Source organism: Stegodyphus dumicola, chromosome 10 (genome assembly GCF_044657685.1).
Source record: "Stegodyphus dumicola isolate Sdum_Otavi_A_Nest chromosome 10, ASM4465768v1".
NCBI classification, from domain to species: Eukaryota; Metazoa; Arthropoda; class Arachnida; order Araneae; family Eresidae; genus Stegodyphus; species Stegodyphus dumicola.
Window position 1 is genome coordinate 29,121,159 of NC_140777.1, and position 19,632 is coordinate 29,140,790.

Consider the following 19,632-nt stretch of genomic DNA (forward strand, 5'->3'; position numbering starts at 1 on the left):
GAAACGGAAAATCTGGTCGCAACAGATGTTTTAAATTCTGAAGTTGAACTTAAAGACAAAGACACTCTGACTGAAAATGAGAAAGTTTTCCTCCTGTGAAATAAAGGCCTCTCCAGAAATATTTATACAAGAACAGGAGAGCATCGAATTGAAGCCACTTTATGGAGAAGCTAAAATAAAATCTTCTAAAAGTATGAGGTATATGTTGAAAGGCCAAATGCTCTTTTTAAAAAAAGAAGATTGTGATGGAACACAAAGACTATTGATTGTTGTTCCTGAAAAATATCGGAAACAGTTGATGACTATTTGTTATGAAGAAACTTTAACCCATTTTGGTGCAACAAAGACCAAAGATGCATTATTTAAAAATTTTTATGGGCCAAATTGTTACAAAGATGACGAGAATTTTGTTAAAACTTGTCACAAATGTCAAAGAATTGGAAAGCCGCAAGATAAAAAGAAAACCTCTTTGAAAATTGTCCCTGTTATCACAGAAATATTTTCAAAAATAAATGTTGATGCTTGTGGGCTTCTGCCTATGACACCTTCAGGAAGTAAGTATCTTATACTGCAATCTGCATGTCTTCAAAATATATGGATGCAGTTCCTGTGGCAAATCTTTGTTCAACCACAATTGTTGATGTTTTCCTTCTAATTTTTAGTCGAATGGGATTTCCAAAGAAGGTCCAAACCGACCAAGCCACATCTTTTACGAGTGCATTGACATTGAATTTGCTAGAAAAATTCAGAATTAAAGTTGTACGAAGTTCTGTTTACCACCCACAAAGCAATCCTGTAAAAAGGATGCATAGAACTTCTAAAAGAATTCTTGAAGAGAAAGAAAATACAGTAGTGGACTATATTTTTGAACAAATGAATCGAAGAGGAAATGTCAAAAACTCACTGCGCAGCACATGGAAGAAGTCAAAGAAAGGCAAAAACTCTGGTATGATCGCAAAGTTATAGAACGTAAATTTCAAGAAGAAGAGTGCTAGTTATAGCTCCATCTAAGCCAAACAAACTATCAGTTAAATGGGTAGGTCCTGGAAAAGTAGTTCAACAATTATCAGAGACAAATTATGTAGTTGAGTTTTCCAAGAAAAATAAAACTCAGGTGTACCACATTAATATGCTGTAACCGTATTTTCAACGAGCAGAAAATATAAACTTGCTATGTTTAGAAGACAGGAGAAACTGCTATGAAGATGAAATACCAAGTCTAAATTAAAGAACGGATACTGAAATGTCTGACATTTTGCAAGGCATCCAGTTGAATTCATTATTATCTGAAGAACAAAGAAAAGATTTAAAGCAGTTGATATACAAGTATTCCTGTATTATCTCTAATAAACCAGGTGCTACTGACCTTACCGAACATGATATAGAATTAGAAGCAGAAAGACCGATATGCGCGAAACCTTATCGGTTGTCTGCCAGAGAAACTGAGATTTTAAAAACTGAACTAGGAAAGATGATAAAACTCAAAGTAATAGAACCAGGTGAATTGGATTTTACCTCTCCACTCATACTGGTTGAAGTTTCTGGAAAAGATGCTAGACCATGCATTGATTACTGTATAAATATGCAACTTGCATCTAATATCGGATTTGCATTATTCTAAAACTCGATATTCAAATCAAATAATAAAGAAATTTGCTTACCTGTCAGATGCAGCATTGATTCTCACATTCTGTCATTTTATCCAAATTTTATTGACAACATAAATAAATATATTTATAATAAAGAAACACATATAAATTTAGTTTGACTTTCGCAACTTTCTTTTTACCTTTCTTACAGTCAGCAATGTTCTAAACTACTCAAGAATTCAGGCACACACAGTGCCATCTGGTGCAATACAGTTTCTACATACCGTCGCTTGAACAAGGCAACTAGGGCACAATATTTTCCCTTACCAAACATTGAACATTGAACATTTAGTGGAAAAAGTGTCATCTGCCAGATATATAACAGTTCTAGATATTACTCAAGGTTACTGGCAGATCCCAATAACTAAAAGAGCTCAGCGTTACGCTGCTTTTGTGACAAGTTTTGGAACATTTAAACCCTTAAGGTTACCTTTTGGGCTAAAAAAATGCACCGTATGGTTTTAGCCGCTTGATGGCAGGATTATTAAGAAACTGTGAAGAATTTGCTGTACCCTATATTGACGATATTGCAGTATTCTCGCAAGATGATGAAGAGGAAAATTGCTAAACTAAAGCCTTCGAAATGTCAGTTTGCTCATACGACCGTCAAATATGTAGGTCATGTAGTAGGACAAGGTCAAAAAAGACCAGCAGAAATAAAAATCCAAGCCGTAAAGGACTTCCCTAAACCTACCACAAAAACACAAGTCTGGTCATTTTTAGGACTTTGTGGGGTATTAATCAAAGGTATATTTCTGAATTTTCTGTGATTTCTGCATTACTGACAGATTTGTTAAAAGAAAAATGTTGCAAATCAACCATAAATTGGACTGATGACTGCCAAAATGTTTTTGATGAACTCAAGAAACAGTTGACACAAAAATCCAGTCCGAACTTTACTCAGCCATTTATCATTCAGTGCAATGCTTCGAATATTGGTATTGGCGTTGTATTATCACAAATAAATGCTAAAGGAAGAGAACATTCAATAATATTTCCTATCAAAAAGTTTTCACCTACTGAACAGAAGTAGAGTAGAATTAAAAGGGAGTGTGCTGCCATTGTCTTTGCAGTATAAAAGTTAAAATTCTACCCAGATGGATCTCATAAGTTCATCATTCAGACTGATCATAATCCTCTAGTATGGTTGGATAAAAACACTGGTTCTAATTGTAGACTATTGCGACAGACTTTGATCTCACAACCTTTTAACTATGAAGTTGTGCATAGAAAGGGGAAGGACCATTAAAATGCTGACAGTTTAAGTCGTCGTATCCAAACATCTCACAACTAAAAATATATATTCTAGGAATTATAAAACTTCATTGTTTAAATTTTTCTAATATTAGAATATTAAATTTGTATGTTTATTTAAAATGATTCTTTGAAAGCACTTGTACTCATTTGGTCAGGTATCTGATTGTATTTGCTACAGATATGCTTGAACATATTTGTCTTGTAAAAAAATTTAATGTATTTAAACTGAAAATTTTTCTTAAATTTTCCATCAGATTGAAAAAAAAACTTTTCTTTGAAAAGTTCCCTGTGAGGGAAGGAATTTAAGACTGTAATGTATTTGCGTTGCTACGCTACCAACATAATTCTACTAAGAAATGTAAAGAAATCTCACTCAATATCCGTGCAGATGATACACATGCTTAATGTTTTTCAGTTATTCTGCAAGTTTTGACTAATAAAGTTGGTTGTTTGTTGAAATATGGCGAGATGTCTTTAAAACTTCATTACAGTTCCAAATTTTAATAATATATTTCAAAATGCAAGGAAAAATACAGTAATAACAGTTAATTTATGTATTTGTTCATAAAAACAAAACATGGCTTATCAAGAAACAATTTGGGTTACATCGAATGAAAGCACGGATGTTATGAGTGTAGTGGTGCATTGCACGTACTCATAATTGACACCAAATTGCCCTACTTAGCAAGAGTTTCACAATTGATGGTACAATACATAAGCACTTCTTTTTTATACATGAACTTTAAAATTTGTTTTAAATTTGTAAGTGCAAAAGTATTTTTCCAATTAGTTCATACTTCCTCTTCGCTTTTATTCTTAAGAAATAAAGTGAAAAAATTCATACAGTTAACAGGTATATTATGAACTCTGAAACACAGCTTTTAAATTAATATTGTTTTTTTGCTCTATGAAATTAAATGTATGAATACAAATCTTCTTCTTGCATTAATTAATTTTCAATTAATTTCAAGTCGCAAACTTTTAATTAGAGGTAATATGTTTATTTTGGTAATATAAATAAGTATATTGCCAGTATTTGTTTTATGTATGAGACTACTATGAAATTTTTTTAAACCAAAATTAATAAATATTTCAGAATTAAATAAAACTTTGCTTATTAAATTAGTTTTCCCTTTAACTTTTAGGGAAATTTCTTCCAAAATATTGGTTCTATCCTTGTGTTTGCCATTTTTGGAACTGCTATATCTGCGTTTGTTATCGGAGGAGGAGTGTATTTGCTGGGAATGGTAAGTACATATTTTTTCCGTAAAAGCTAGAAAAAATTTTTATAACCTGACTGAAATTTTCTTTGACTGATTTGATGAAATATTTATTACCTTTTTTTTTCAATTAATTCAGTTTTAATTCATGCATTTTAGCACATAGTAGTTCATATGGAGTGCCTTGCAAAGATGAATAGTTTAAAATGCATTTTTATATTTAGTTGTGAATATCAATTTTATAAATTGAACTGAGTGAATATTCATTTGAAATGAGCGAATATTCAGTTCTCCATGTACGTTTCTCAGAATTCTCATAGAACTTGTTGTATATGTAGCTAACTAATAGGCATTCAAAAGAAAGAGAAACATGTCAGTATAAAGTTTAAAACTAGACAAAATAGCAGCTTTATTTTAATGTTTCAAAAGATATAGCAAAATAAAGTTGTTTTGTTTAATTTTCAACTATAATTATGTGTTTATAGTATGCAAGTAGGAATTTGATCACTGACTTGTAGTTTTGTGTTTTTTACTTCTTGCATAAAAAAGTATTCAATGTATGTTATATATTTAATTTGTAACTAAACATTGATATATTGCTTAATGAATAAATTTGTTACATATTACAAATTAAAACTCTGTGGTTTTATTTTGATTATATCTTCTGTGCTATTCTTTTGTTTTTTAAAATTAAAGTTAAGTACACATTACCACAAAATAATATGCCTTACAAATTTTTAACTTTATATTTTTAAAAATAAAAAATTCACAGTATTTTAATTGTGATATATGGATTTTATGCGTGTTATATATTGTTTTATTTGTTATGCAATATTTGAATATTTAGATCAACATTCACATGTTTGCAATCCCATCATAAATATTACATTTTTATCTTGTATTTTGCAATTTGTTTTTTTCATGTATTTTGGTTTTTGTTTGCCTGTTTAAATACTTTTACTAGCTTTAGTTTTTATGTTTACAAATTTCTTATACCTTCCTACTATATTTTTTGCTTGTATTTACACATTTTTATAATTGTTAAACTGCCTCTGGATGAGGGAAGCTCACACTATTAAATACTTCTTTGTAGCTTAAAAAAGAAAATTTAATTCTCTTTTAATTACTTTATATATATTTAGTAGCTGTATGCAAATTTTAAAATCATTTCTGTGTTATATTTTGTTTTCCTTTTTTTTTTTTTTTTTTTTTTTTTGCTTTCTTATTATAAAATTATGAATTTGTGTTTATTCAGCAGGATTCCAATAATGCATGATTGCAGAATATATCAATGTTTATCTAAACTTATTTTTGGATGTAAACAAATAAAATTTAGATTCTCAGAAAATTCAACATAGTAGTATATTTTTAAGCAGTCATAAACATGAAATGAAATTATCAAAATTATGTCATATTCTTAAGTTAAATGAGTGAATTTATTTTATTTTTCACTCTACAAATATTCAAGACTCAGAGCCTTGAACTCGTTACTTCAATACTGAATTTAAATGTGATCTGCACCCCTGTAACTCTTTAACAATTAGTCATAATTATTCAAGGTTGTTGGTTGTTGTGTAGGAGTGTTATGTATTATTTTACAGTGCTTAGTTAATATATTAATTTACAGTGAATAGTGAATTTTTAATGTAAATATTTTGGAATTAGTTTTTAATATTATTATTTGAACTGATTTAAATGTGACAAGATAGAATTTATCTTGTAATTTATGAAATTAGGATAATTACTCTTCTATACTCATTGTGTAGGCATTCAGATTCTTTAAATGCTATTCTGGTGAGGAAATTAATAGTGAGTTGTGTAGCCTGCTTTGAACAGTGAACTAAATTGTTAATTTGAGTAATCAATGTGATTTTTATTAGTTTTCTATTATTTGTCACTGAATTTTGGTTTGTGATTGAATTGGTTGCATACTTAAGGTTTAATTCTAATTTTTAATTGAGTTTTGTACTGAATAAGAATGTTGATATGTGAGAATGAATACTTATATGGAAGACTTCAGGTTGCTGGAGCCATTTTTGTGTGAATTTGGTATTATGAGTTTTTTCATTAGTACATGCTATGCATTTTCAGTTTATTACCAGTGTTTTTAAACTCGCAAGACTTTTGTGTTGCATTTAAGCATGGATAGAGACACTACCAGGTTTCAGCGTGCATTTTTCCTTGGAGTTTAGTGTACGGATTTGTGGATTTATTGGATTTGAGTTTGAGTTATTTGGGGATTTTGAGTCTTAAAACACTTATTCTGTGATTGAGATTTTCACATTTGTTCCTTGCAGGTATTGGTAGTCTATTTGGTAATTTTTTGTGTTTATGCTAAGGACTGCATCTCACAATTGCAATGCATGCACAATTGTTCCTTAACAGACTGCTGTCTTGATTTCTAAATTTGAGTTTTGTATGTTTCATTTTTGCTTTTTGGGCATTTTTGTACAGATGTTGCTCAATACTGTGGTTTCTCAAAGCAGTCCAGATTCCCTAAATAGCTCTTTTATGCAATTTTATGTTTCATACTGTCAAAATTTTGTGGGTATTTTGAACATCTTTTGTTATTTTGAGAATTTCTGTATGTGTTCTTTAACTTACTTCAGTTTGGTCGTGATGTATTCCTGGTGACAAATTTGCCTAGAATTTTTTCCATCAATGTTTTATTTATGAGTTTTGATTACATTTGAAGTGTCTGGAATTTTCTTTTGCCCTTTGAAGAAATATTTTAATTTCAATTTCATTTAACTGTGCTTAGCTCTTGGGGTGGTATGCGCAGGTTTGAGAGTTCTCTTAGTTTCGGTTTCGGGTTCTTGGCTCTTTACTTGGCTCGATTTTAGGGAGTTATTTGGCTGGTCCAAATTTTCTTTTCCTGTTTTGAAATTAAGTTATTGGAATTGTTTTGTTTTTCCTACTAAGGCACACCTTAGTATTTTGGATTAGATTTGGTTAAGTTTCTGAATTCCGTTTCTGGAGTTTTTCTGTGCATGTTAGTACTCCTATTTCAGTTTAGAGGTTAATTTGTTCTAAGCATTTTTGGTTCATGTTACTATTGGTTATTTAGGGGGGAAAGTATGTATTAGTTACTCACTAGTGGTTTAATTTGTTTCTGGTTTGTGAACATTTTGTTACCAAGTTACTAAGTAAGGCTAATAGTGACACTTCACTCTTTCTGTCTATTTTGGGTGCAAATTATATTTAAATTTTTTTGGTTGAATTTTTTTTTAAAATTTAATGTAGGTAAATTTGTAATTGTTGTAAATAAGTTATCATTGATCTCCATGATTACATCCATTTGCGAAGTAGTATCTGCAGTTATTCTTATTCTTCCTAATTATAATTATTTAGGGCAGTGGTTTACAACCTTTTAACTACTGAGTACCATCTAAACAAAAACTGAAAAACATTAGTTCCGCTAAAATTTTACAATGATTATTTTTCAATTTCTCAGTAGAAATATTAAAAAAAAAGTATATATTGCCATTTGCACAACCTATTGGCTCTTTGTATTAAATATGCACACATAAAAAACTATTAGATTAAAAATTCGTTACCATTTTAATTATCAAAATTTCAGTTATAATACTTTAATTTTAAAATTTAGTGTGAAATTTGGGCCTCTTAAGAGGGTTCAATTTCTTTATGTTGGGTCTTATTTCATTTACCTTTAATGGTAAATGAGAATCCACTTTTAGTCTGTTTTTTATTTCAAATTTAACATGGAAAAAAATCATTGTTCACACAAACAGGTTGTGCAAAAAGGCAATACAAATTTAATAGCTTTATTTGAAATGCCTTTAAATTCTTTTTTTTTTTTTTTTTTTTTTTTTTATTCAGCCAAAAGTTGACTAGTGTGTCATTTTTGAAATCTTCAGTTAGAGTTCGATCACAGGAAATTTCTATCAATTGTTCTTTTTCATTACGATATTTTTTAATTTAATAATTAATACTTTGTTTCTCTGCATACCACTGGTTGAGAACTGCTGATTTAGGGGTTTGTTCTGGACCATGGGGGGAATTGTGTAGAATTATGTGTTATTTTACAGTGCTTAAATAATATTTTAATTTACAGTGAATAGTGAATTTTTAATGTTAATATTTGAGAATTAATTTTTAATGTTATTGTTTAAACTCATTTTTTTTCGTTCAAAGCTCTTATTTAGCTAGCGGAATGTCTTTTACAGCTAAAGGTGGGTGGATTTTTTTTTTTTTTTTTTTTTAGTTTCTCACAAAGCGACCACTTTGGGGTCAAAGGTCGGCAGCCAGCTGCTTTTTCCTTCCCTTACCTTTTGTGGCTAACATATGTTTTGCTCGTTTGGAAGCAAATAGCTGTAATGGGCATTGCTACTTTGACAGAATTATTGGCTGAAAATGGGGGTCTGCTTTTTTTCGAATTTTGGAGGTTAATTATTTCTTTTGTTCTAGATGGTTGGAGGGTGTTCCAGTTTTTTGTTGGATTTGATAGGTTTAATTTTCTTGGTATTTTGAGCCAGGCGGTCTGTATTTTGAGCATCATCAAGGTTTTAAAAATGGCTGCATGAGAGGCAGGAGAGACTTTTTGCAGTTTTTCACCTTTGAAAAATTTAAAATTGGAAGAGGAGTTTCCAGTCGTAAAGGTTCAACTGAAGCCCGTCAGCTTTTGGGGCCAACCGTGGTCTACGAGTCCAGTTTTCCACCTCCCCATGGCTTACCAGCTGCGGGACCAGTCTGAGTGCATTGCAGGCTCTCATCAGGACATTTTTCGATGTCTGGGTTTGTAGAACTGGGGCTATCCCTGACCGACAGTTCTCGGACATTTTTGTTTTGATTTTGTTGCTTGTTTTTTTTTTTTTTTTTATTGGGAAGTAATTCAGGATGTTAGTGCTGCATATCCAGATTACTGATGAAAACTTAGAAGTGGATGAGTCGTCATCTCCCATCGTCATTTTCTATTGTCATTGAGAGTATCAAGACTGGTATTAGAATGTTTCAAAATTCATGCTAAGTTGGACCTCCTTGCATGCAGAAGGGCAGTATCACTGATGCAGTTTTCCACAACAGGTGAATTGACCAAGTGGTGCGGTCTTGATGAAGAATTTCTGAATTCTTTTACATGCGTTTTGGATTGTAATAGGGAGACAAAAACTGAATTGAAATCCTCTTTGTGCAGTGAGTTGATTTTTTTGTATTTTTTCTATATCACCATGTGTTCTCAAACTTATTGCACTTAACTGACTTGAGTATTTGTGAAAAGGATTTTTAGGTTAAATGTATTGTCGTTTACCGTCGTATTTGTATTGTCGTTATAAATGATTTGAAATATTTATATATATATAGTGTGAGATAAGTGATAATAGTGAAGCTTCCTTTTAGTGCAAAAAGATAAATTGTTCACCATTCCAAATGTGAATTATTAATTAATGATTTGTAGTATTCATAACCATAATGAGGGATAAGCAATTATACTGAAGTTTCCCTTTAGGGCAAAAAAATAAATTGTTCATTATTCCAAATGCGAATTATTTCATATTAGGAAATTGAAATGTATGTTGTCTAGGCAATTGAGAGAAAGATGATGTAGGGACCTAGAATGCAGTAATCCCAGCTATCTAAAATTATATTTATTGTGGAAGATTTTATTGATTTATTATTGTATGCTTTATTTGAGTTTTTATCTGGAAGTCCATTGTAGGTCACCCATGGGATTCTTACGAAAAACATGGTTATATTTTCTTGGTATTTTGAGCCAGGCGGTCTGTATTTTGAGCATCATCAAGGTTTTAAAAATGGCTGCATGAGAGGCAGGAGAGACTTTTTGCAGTTTTTCACCTTTGAAAAATTTAAAATTGGAAGAGGAGTTTCCAGTCGTAAAGGTTCAACTGAAGCCCGTCAGCTTTTGGGGCCAACCGTGGTCTACGAGTCCAGTTTTCCACCTCCCCATGGCTTACCAGCTGCGGGACCAGTCTGAGTGCATTGCAGGCTCTCATCAGGACATTTTTCGATGTCTGGGTTTGTAGAACTGGGGCTATCCCTGACCGACAGTTCTCGGACATTTTTGTTTTGATTTTGTTGCTTGTTTTTTTTTTTTTTTTTTTTTTTTTTTTTTATTGGGAAGTAATTCAGGATGTTAGTGCTGCATATCCAGATTACTGATGAAAACTTAGAAGTGGATGAGTCGTCATCTCCCATCGTCATTTTCAATTTGAACCTGGGTAACTTAGCGGGTAGTAGGGAAATTAATTTTCAGGGTGTTGTAATTAAACAATTGGATTATTATTTTAAATGAACTGGTGTGTTGACTTCTTACTTCTGTAATATATCTTTCCCTGATGTTTTGAAGTTTTCTCTTTTATATTTAAAGGAACAGTCTTTGTGGCTATCTCTAGAGTTGTACTGAAATTTATGTGTTTTCAGGACAGTCAGTGGATTTATTTTATTTTAGTGAAAGATAGCAATTTGATGAATTTGATACTGAAATGCATTTTTCCATTTTGTTTTGATAAATAATCTTTTGATTTTACCAAAACACCAGAGAGGATAACATCCTTTCATTGTTGACTTAAAGAGTATGAGCATTAATCTGATAAACTTTATTCTACTCTGTCGATGATTTATGTCTTTTAGTCGAACTTAAGCCCTTAATCTACAATGAGGAGCATAGCCCGTGTACGATGTTTGGGCCAAACCTAACTTTTACGGGCATAGCCCGCGTATGATGGTCGGGCCAAACCTAACTTTCAAGTACATAGCCTGTGTATGGTGATCAGGTCAGAAGTGAATATTACGTGGAATATTTGATACACAATTACAGTCTAATGCAATAATTGTGGTAAACGCAAATATTACAAAATATTTATTTATACAAAACTCCAAAATACAAAATTAGTAATCTGTAACTGTATGATATATTTCAAAGCATTCTGGTACTTGTAACGGAACTTTACACTTACACTCATGTTCTATGTGGATTTTCTCATACTTGATCTGCATACTGATTCCTTTTGGTTACAATATTGTTCCAAAATATGTCATCAAATATTAGATGAAATGTATCAAATTCTCGTCTACTTCCTCCTAATTGACATAAGGCTTCCTCTCTTATGCCAGGAGTCATCGTATAGTCCCAGATTTTTGGACTATTTCTTATTTCTTTCCAAAGCCAGGACTCTGGTAGTTGATCATCATTGGATGTATCATCAATAATTATTCGCCTATACTTTCTTTGAAAATTACATAAGTCGTCATGTTTACGATTGCCCGGATTAGCATGTTACACAAGTCGTGCAAATGTCCCGAACGTTGCGCCAGCTTGTATACAATTTCGGCCCAACATTTTCGAATCTGAATCGTAGGTTAAGGGGTTAAAAGTCTTGGATTTACAATCACCAGTCACTTAGAGTTTAGATTTTATTATTTGTTTTTCTGTTTGGTTATTGGTTTTTTTCTCTTCGTCGCAGCACCAAGAGAATAAAAAAATCACAATTTTAAACGTAACAAGGTCATATCCAACCTGTATAGTTTGTGTGAATAATTGTCATTAATGTGATATTAGAGGCAATATTTTCTTGCTGAGTGATTATCCATCTATAGCTAGCATAGTTATATAGCTCCTTAATATGGTTTATGTTCCAAAACTTAGGGCTGTTGTTCTTCAGATATACAGTGACAAATCTAAATTGCAGTGACAGTATACCCATAAACAGAGCTTCTGATTACTTCATAATCAATTGTTGGCATTAATTTCTTGTAGCTGCCATCTCTTCCCCATAAAATAGGAAAGTTATTCATCACATCTCCTGCTCTTCTAGTATGTCACCAAGTTTTTTGATTTAAAAATTTTAGCCTTTACTGAAATAAAGCATTTATTGCATTTCTGAAACTTAAATCGGCGAAATTCCATTCCCTTATTCTTAATGATTTGAAGTATAATTTTTCTTATTAAACTTTATTTAATCTCAGTTGTCTTAATCTACTGTATACATTTTGGAACCTTTTATAACCATCACCTTACATTACTTTGTTTATTTATACTATTGTATGTACTTTAATTATAAATTTTATTTTTATCATATTTAAAAGTACTTTAATAAACAAAAGCTTTTTTTCCCTACTCAAGATTTTCTCAATTTACAGAAGTGTTAGAGAATTAGAAAAGGAAATTAGCCAAAGACTGTAAAATTTAGATTCTCTAATTAAATATTAATATGTTTTGCAGCAGAATCACATAAATAGTTCAAAAATCTGAATCATGCTCAAAATGTGAATTGCCATTAGGAATGTTCTGAAGTAGCATCACAGTGCAGCCCAAAAAATTATGGTTTTTGCAGAAGGAACCTCCTGATTTTTCGTATTTCAAGGTTAGCAGCTATGGCTTTGCAGAGTTGTAAGCAAGGCTGGCAGCAATGGGATTTTTCAATGGCAGCTGTGCAATTTTTCTATTTATTATGGCAGCTAAAGATTTTTAATTTTCTCCTTTTGTGTTTAACCTTTTCACTTGGGCTAATGGAGACTAATTTTGTATGTATTGGAGCCACTTAGCTAACTATTCAATCAACAGGGAACAGAAAAACAAACCAATCTGCCATTTTCTGCTCTGTATTAAGTAGCAAAATTAAAATGCCTTAACAAAATTAAAATTAAACAAAATTAAAAACAAGAATTTTTAAACCTTATTTGATGTAGTGAATGTGGGGAACATGTATGTCACAGTTCCCAGGAAAAGATTAATATCTGAAATTCAGTCTAAAATTATATCTTTTAAAGTAAAGTTTCACCAGGAACAGAAGTTAATGTGACCAGTAAAATGATTAAGAAGATGGTTAAGAACAACTATCTATTTCTTTGCTATAAACTTGTAGATGATGGTTGCAGCTTATATATATTATTTGTCCTTATTCAATCTTTGAATAACAGCAGATATCAAATGCATTGAATAAAATGAAAAATTCCATTTCAAATTATTTTCCTAAGCGGGTTACATTTGTAAAATCACAAATTAATGTAAATGGTCTTGCCAATGATTAGTTTTGGTGGCTTTGCTGAAATTGTCTGTAAACTCAGGAAGTGATTCTCATTGACCACTCCTTACATTGTGGGATGTTGTAACAGATTTAAATAATATTAAAATCTTGTAGTTTAAATAATTTAAATAGATGAACATTAAGGTATTTGTGAATGGCAATATTTGAAACCAGACTCGAGTGCCTCGTGCGACTCTCGCACGAAGAATGTAATTTATTTTTAAATGATAGAATATGTTTTCTCTTTTTGTTTGTATGTTGCCATTTTTTTTTTTTTTTTTGAGTGTTAAATAAAAGTTATTGCTGTGTTCCATCATTGGAGTTGCTTCATATCGCCAAAGAAGTATCACAGTCTTAATTATTTTGGAGGCACCGACCTAGATCGAATAATCGTGCATATTTTTATTTTATTAGTTCATCACTGAACATAATATTAGTGATACCAGATTATTACTTCCTGTTAATAATGAATTGATTTATGTTATTAGTTCATCACTGAACGCAATATTAGCGATACCAGATTATTACTTCCTTTTAATATTGAATTGTCTTATTTTATTACCGTATTGGATATTATTTTTAATATTCATTTTCGTTGTCCAGACGGTAGATATATATATTGCTCTATGTTATTATTCTTATTTTAGTCACCATTAATGTGATAGAGAGAATGAACTTCATATAATTTAAATATTTCATTTTTGAGGTATACGTATTTAACAGAGTGCATTTAATTTCGTGATACCTGACTGCATTAATTAATTAAAGTAATTAATTTGAGCTGTTCTGAGGAAGTATAAAGAACACAGTGTTTGTTAATTTTAAACATAGAAACAATGTCTTACTTGGGAAGAGCTCGTAAGCAAGATTTGCAAAATCTCGCGGCTGAACTAGGAGTTCATGTGACTGCAGATTTGAAAATAGTCGATTTAAAACAGAAAATTGTTGAAAGTAGAGATTATGATGAGGTATTCGTCAAAGGAGTCTTAGACACAATAATAGAAGAATGGAAAGAGAAGGAGAAAAGAGAAGAATGGAAAGAGAGGGAGGAAAGGGAAAGAGAAGAGCGAAGAAGAAACGAACTGTATCAATTAGAGAGATTAAGACTTGAAGCAGAGACAAAGTCTCAAAATACCGGACAGATCTGGCCGAAAACGGATCTGCGTCACTCATGCAGAAATTCGATGACAAGAAAGGAGATATTTGCTTTTATTTGAAAGGCAAGCAGAATGGGCTAAAATTGATAAAGAAGAATTTGTATCTCATTTACTAGGACTACTTCCTTACGAAGTAACCCAGTTAATAGCTAGAGAAACCTCCGATAAGGCTAAAGACTATGAGCATGTGAAGAATTTATTGTTAAGACGGTTTAAACTAAGCCCGGAAAAGTTTAGGCAGAAATTTATGAAGCACCAAAAGAGTACCGAATCTACATGGGTGGATTTCAATTATGAAATAGAAAATTATTGCAAAGAATGGGTGACTGGTCTAGGAGTTAAGACTTTTGATCAGTTGCTAGATTTGATGGTGCTTGACCAACTTAAACGTCGATTTCCTCCTGAAATTCGAGATCATTTTCTTGATGAATGGGTAGAGATGATTTCATCTAAAAAATTAGCTGAAAAAATTGATGCCTATGAAAACGTTTGCGGAAACTTTCAAAAAAGGCCTGTAGTGAATTGGCAGAAAGAAAGATACAATGCAGTAACTCAAGGTAAATTGAGTTCAGATAATAAAAATAAAACTGAAAAAAAATTGTCATCAGGATTTAATTCGCAAAGCTGGTTTCATAGACCTAGAAGTCCACGTCCAGATGATAAATATGAAAAACGAAAAACGCCACAGTGCTATCAGTGTGGGTCCTATCAACATTTAAGACCCCAATGTCCAAACTTAAGAATAGTACTGAATCTCCTGCTAATCTTAGCAGAATTAGTGCAAAACCAGAGGATAAATTTCTATTACCTTATACTAGTATGGGTTACGTAAATGGTCATAAAATTCCTATATTAAGGGATTCAGGTGCTAGTATTGATATAGTTTGTCGCAAATACATCACGCCGGAAATGCTGACAGGTGAAAATGTGTGGGTGCAACAGCCATTAGATTTGAATCCAACCTGTTTACCATTGGCTGAGATCGAACTAAATTGCGATCTTGGGCGAGTAATAACTAAGGCTGCCATTATTAGAAATGAACTCGACAAAGGAAGGTATTTATTAGGCAATCGAACTTTTGCACTGTTGAATAAACAAGGAAAGGAACCTGATAGTTGTCGTCATCAGGTTAATGCTGTGTCTACTAGAGCTCAAAAGAAAAGAGAAATAGCCGAAGAGAAGATCTTGGAACCGATGAAGGAAGAAAATAAAGCATCCAGAGATGTATCTGAAGAAGAAGTTAAATCACCAGAATTAAACGTGGAAGATGTTCACGAAAATTTGAAAAACGATAAAGAAATTAATATTGAGAATCATTTTGCAATGCAGCGTTATCATCATCTTTCGGCTTTTGATTTAATATCAAAGCCGCTACTAATAGACGAAGAAAACAATTGTCGAAAGCAAATGACAGTTGAATATTATCCGAAAGGCACCGATGAACTGAGGAAAGGCTTTGCTGTGAATTATAGCCGAGGAACTGGTCCACTATGGAAGAGATCTAGGCGCCGTCAAGAAAAAAAAGGAAGACTAAATCATTCTCCATTTTTTTCCTATTTAAATGTGGTGTAAAAGTATTTGTTGAAAACTTAAAATTTTGGTTTAAAGTTTAGAACTTATGGGAGAAATTACCTCTTCTTAAAATAATTCAGAATGCTGAGCTTATAAACCTTCGAATTTTACAGAACTTTTCCCTTTGGTAAAAGTCTCTCCGTTGGGGGAGAGGTTGTAACAGATTTAAATAATATTAAAATCTTGTAGTTTAAATAATTTAAATAGATGAACATTAAGGTATTTGTGAATGGCAATATTTGAAACCAGACTCGAGTGCCTCGTGCGACTCTCGCACGAAGAATGTAATTTATTTTTAAATGATAGAATATGTTTTCTCTTTTTGTTTGTATGTCGCCATTTTTTTTTTTTTTTTTTTTTTTTTTTTTTTTTTTTTTTTTGAGTGTTAAATAAAAGTTATTGCTGTGTTCCATCATTGGAGTTACTTCATATCGCCAAAGAAGTATCACAATATCAACTAAATTCTGTGTTAAATATAGAAGATTAATCTTTAGTATCCAGCCATAGAGATAGTGATAGAGATGTTGTTCTACTGCATGCACAATGGTTAATAGTTCTTTTGTTCATGATACAGAGGAATATTACTCTTTACATTTTTTGTGTATAATAGTAGCAAAACAAATAGAGAAAATTAGGAAGAAGTTTAAGTTAATTCTGAAAAAGTAGGTAAAAATCTTGAATGTGCTAATAGGGATGTTAAACAATATTATTGTTTTACAAAGATTTTTTTTTTTTTTTTTTTTCAGGCTGATGTGGCATATAAATTGGATTTTACTGAAAGTTTTGCCTTTGGTTCTCTTGTTTCTGCTGTAGATCCTGTAGCTACAATTGCAATTTTTCATGCATTAGATGTAGAACCTGTGTTAAATATGTTGGTTTTGGGTGAAAGTATCTTAAATGATGCCGTTTCTATTGTGCTGGCCACGTAAGGAGTATTTTTATTCTCATTATAAAAACTTATTTATATTTTAATTGTTGGACTTACGAAAATAAGAAACTGAAATTTGTCCTCATTTTTTAAATAATAATAAAAAATTTCATTTAACCAATGATTAAGGTTTATTTTATTTTTTATGAACTTTTATGAATAATCTTGCAAAATAAGAAGTTCATGGAAATAAATTTTTAATTTGCTCAAGAATTGCAAAATTAAAAAATGCATTTTTTAACATTTAGGTTTCTTTCACCTTATAAAATTCATGACAATTTTATTATTATCATCGTAGGAAATCTGTTCTGATAAAATAATTCTGTAAAGATTGAAATAAATTAAATACAAAACAAGATACCTTGTTTGATGAATCAGAACTTCTAACCTAGATTTCTTAACTAAGATATGAAAAATATTTTCTTAGTTAAGAAATAAACATGAGATTTTGTATAATCTTAATAGAAGCCTGTTTACTAAATCTAAAACTTTTTGTTGAGTGGTACTTTTTTTAATCAATATGTTTTTGAAATTGTTCAAATAAATGAAAGCCACTCATAATCATTATAAAGAACTCATTTTGATCCCACACTATACATGCATGTAATTTTACCTTATTTGGATGAAACCAGCCACTGGTATGATTTGTTCTAGATCATTTTGCTTGTATCATCCTTGATCTCTTATGTTCCAATTTATTATAAAATATTCACTTTTCAGTACTAATTATAAGTTGTTTTAGGAAATGTTTTAATATGTTTTTATATTTTAATAGAAAATTATGATATGCAATGAAAATTGTTTCTTATTAACCTATGTGGAGTCCAAATATCAAAGTAATTAATATAGCAGGTTTGGTGAAAATGAATCAACTATTTTCCATATACATATATTGTCGACTCTTCTCATTGAGTGACTTGTTTTGATTATTATTTGTTTCAACTGGTTTATCTGACCATGGAGCATTGTGCAGTGAGAAATGCTCAGCATGAAATTTTTGCAAACTACTTTTGATACATTCATTAAACACACAACTTCTGCTCTATCTGCACAAATCTTTCCTCCCTCCCTATTTCAGTTGTATTTTTACTTTTCTTGAAATAACCAAATGTACCAAAAATAATTATACCTAATATACCAAAAGTAATTATGGAAAATTCACCAATTTTAATAATTTTTAATGCTACCTGATATGACATCTGTAATGAAAATGTACAGTAAAACTGTATTGAATGTAGTTAAGAGCAATTAACTGTTACTAGAGTCATTTCATTTTGGGGGGGGGGACTAGAATTTAGGCTGTCTTATTATTATTATATTTCTTTATTTTGTTGAATCCAGAGTGCTATAATTCAAAGTAAAATTTTTAATTTTAAACTATTAACTTTGAAATAAGTGATTTTAAAATGCTAATTATTCATGAACATACACTGATGGAAAACAATATCTCATCACCAAGAAGAAATTAGCATAGAGGAATGAAATGTAGGCAAAATATTTGTCTAGGTAACATTTATTTAATTAATGTTTCAAGGTTGCAAAATGTGAGGTGGTAGTACATTAATAACTGCATTCACCAGGATGTTGAATGCAAGCTATACAAACATTTTGTCATGCTGGTGGTGTATGTCATTTTGTGAGACTAAGTTCCATGCTTGTTGTGCTTATTCCTCCTCAGATCATAACAATATGTGTATGATATAGAGGGCATGGTTCCAAGCATTTATCAGTCATTCTAACCAACATACAATCTTAACTGGCATTAAGACAGAAATGACACTTCTGAGATCTTTACTCCACACTCCAGCGAGCTCTAGCTTTACATTACCGAAGTTGTAAATGCCAATGATTTGGAGTTGGTAGTATGTCTACTAAGGGCATCTGGCTCAGAGCAGTCCTTCAATTAATTGATTTGTAACTGTTTACTGTGTCACTGTGGTGCCAACAAAGCTCAAATGTCTGCTGCAGATGCATTGCAATGTGTCACAAACATTCGATGAATATCAGTCTTTTCTTTAAGTGGTGGCATGTGTGCTTTCAGATCTTGGCTTTCTTGAGACAGTTTCCCATTATTACTGCTGTCAACATTCATGCACAGAGGATGCATCCCAAGTTTTCTCCAATATCGGGAAAAGAAAATTTGCTTTGTTGTAGTCCTATTGCATATCTTCGTTCAAAACTCAGTAAGCTGCTGATACTGCCATCTTGATCTCCTGAAAGACATTCTTGACTCGTCTTGCTCACAACGTCCAGTCCAGAAGGTAAATAAAGTACATGAAGTTTACATCATATATTTAGAGCAAACATGATTTTTCATGTTTGTAGGGATACTGCTTGTGCCACACTTATTCATCCAATGGGAAATTTATATAGGTGCCATTTTTCAAGTGTGCAAACATGCCTTCCAATTTTTGTTTATCTAATACAAGTTTTTCTTGATGTTGGAATTTCATTTTTCATCAATTTATATTCGGTTACCTGGAAATTTCGTTGGCTTCTTTATGAAAATGCAAATGAAGCTCTACAGAAACATAAGAAAATTTCATTGAATCACATAAGCACCATTTTTTAAGACTTTTTGTCATCTCTCTGGCAGCTGCAATATTATTTTTTTAAAAAGTCATTAGGTTTATTCATAAAGAAATTACTGAAGTGCTGTTTGATAGTCTCCAAAAAAGTGAACTCCATGTTGTTTAGAGAATTTTAAAGTAATCCAAAAAGATTAAAATCCAAGGGAGTATGGTGAATATGGAGGTGACACAAACATCTCAGCCATACTCATTAAGTCTTTCATCAAATATTAGGCTGACCATTCTCATGATAGGTGACAAAACTTCAATAATTGGT

The 19,632-nt window shown here is 31.4% G+C and overlaps 1 protein-coding gene across 1 annotated transcript in view; it reads left to right on the forward strand.

Moving 5' to 3' along the window:
- Nhe1 (Na[+]/H[+] hydrogen exchanger 1) overlaps positions 1-19,632 on the forward strand; it is a 134,957-nt gene that overhangs the window by 37,456 nt on the left and 77,869 nt on the right. Inside the window, exons 6-7 of the mRNA XM_085825100.1 lie at positions 4,052-4,153; positions 16,604-16,782. Coding sequence (XP_085681226.1) covers positions 4,052-4,153; positions 16,604-16,782 — 281 coding nt within the window. The remainder of the gene's footprint in view (positions 1-4,051; positions 4,154-16,603; positions 16,783-19,632) is intronic.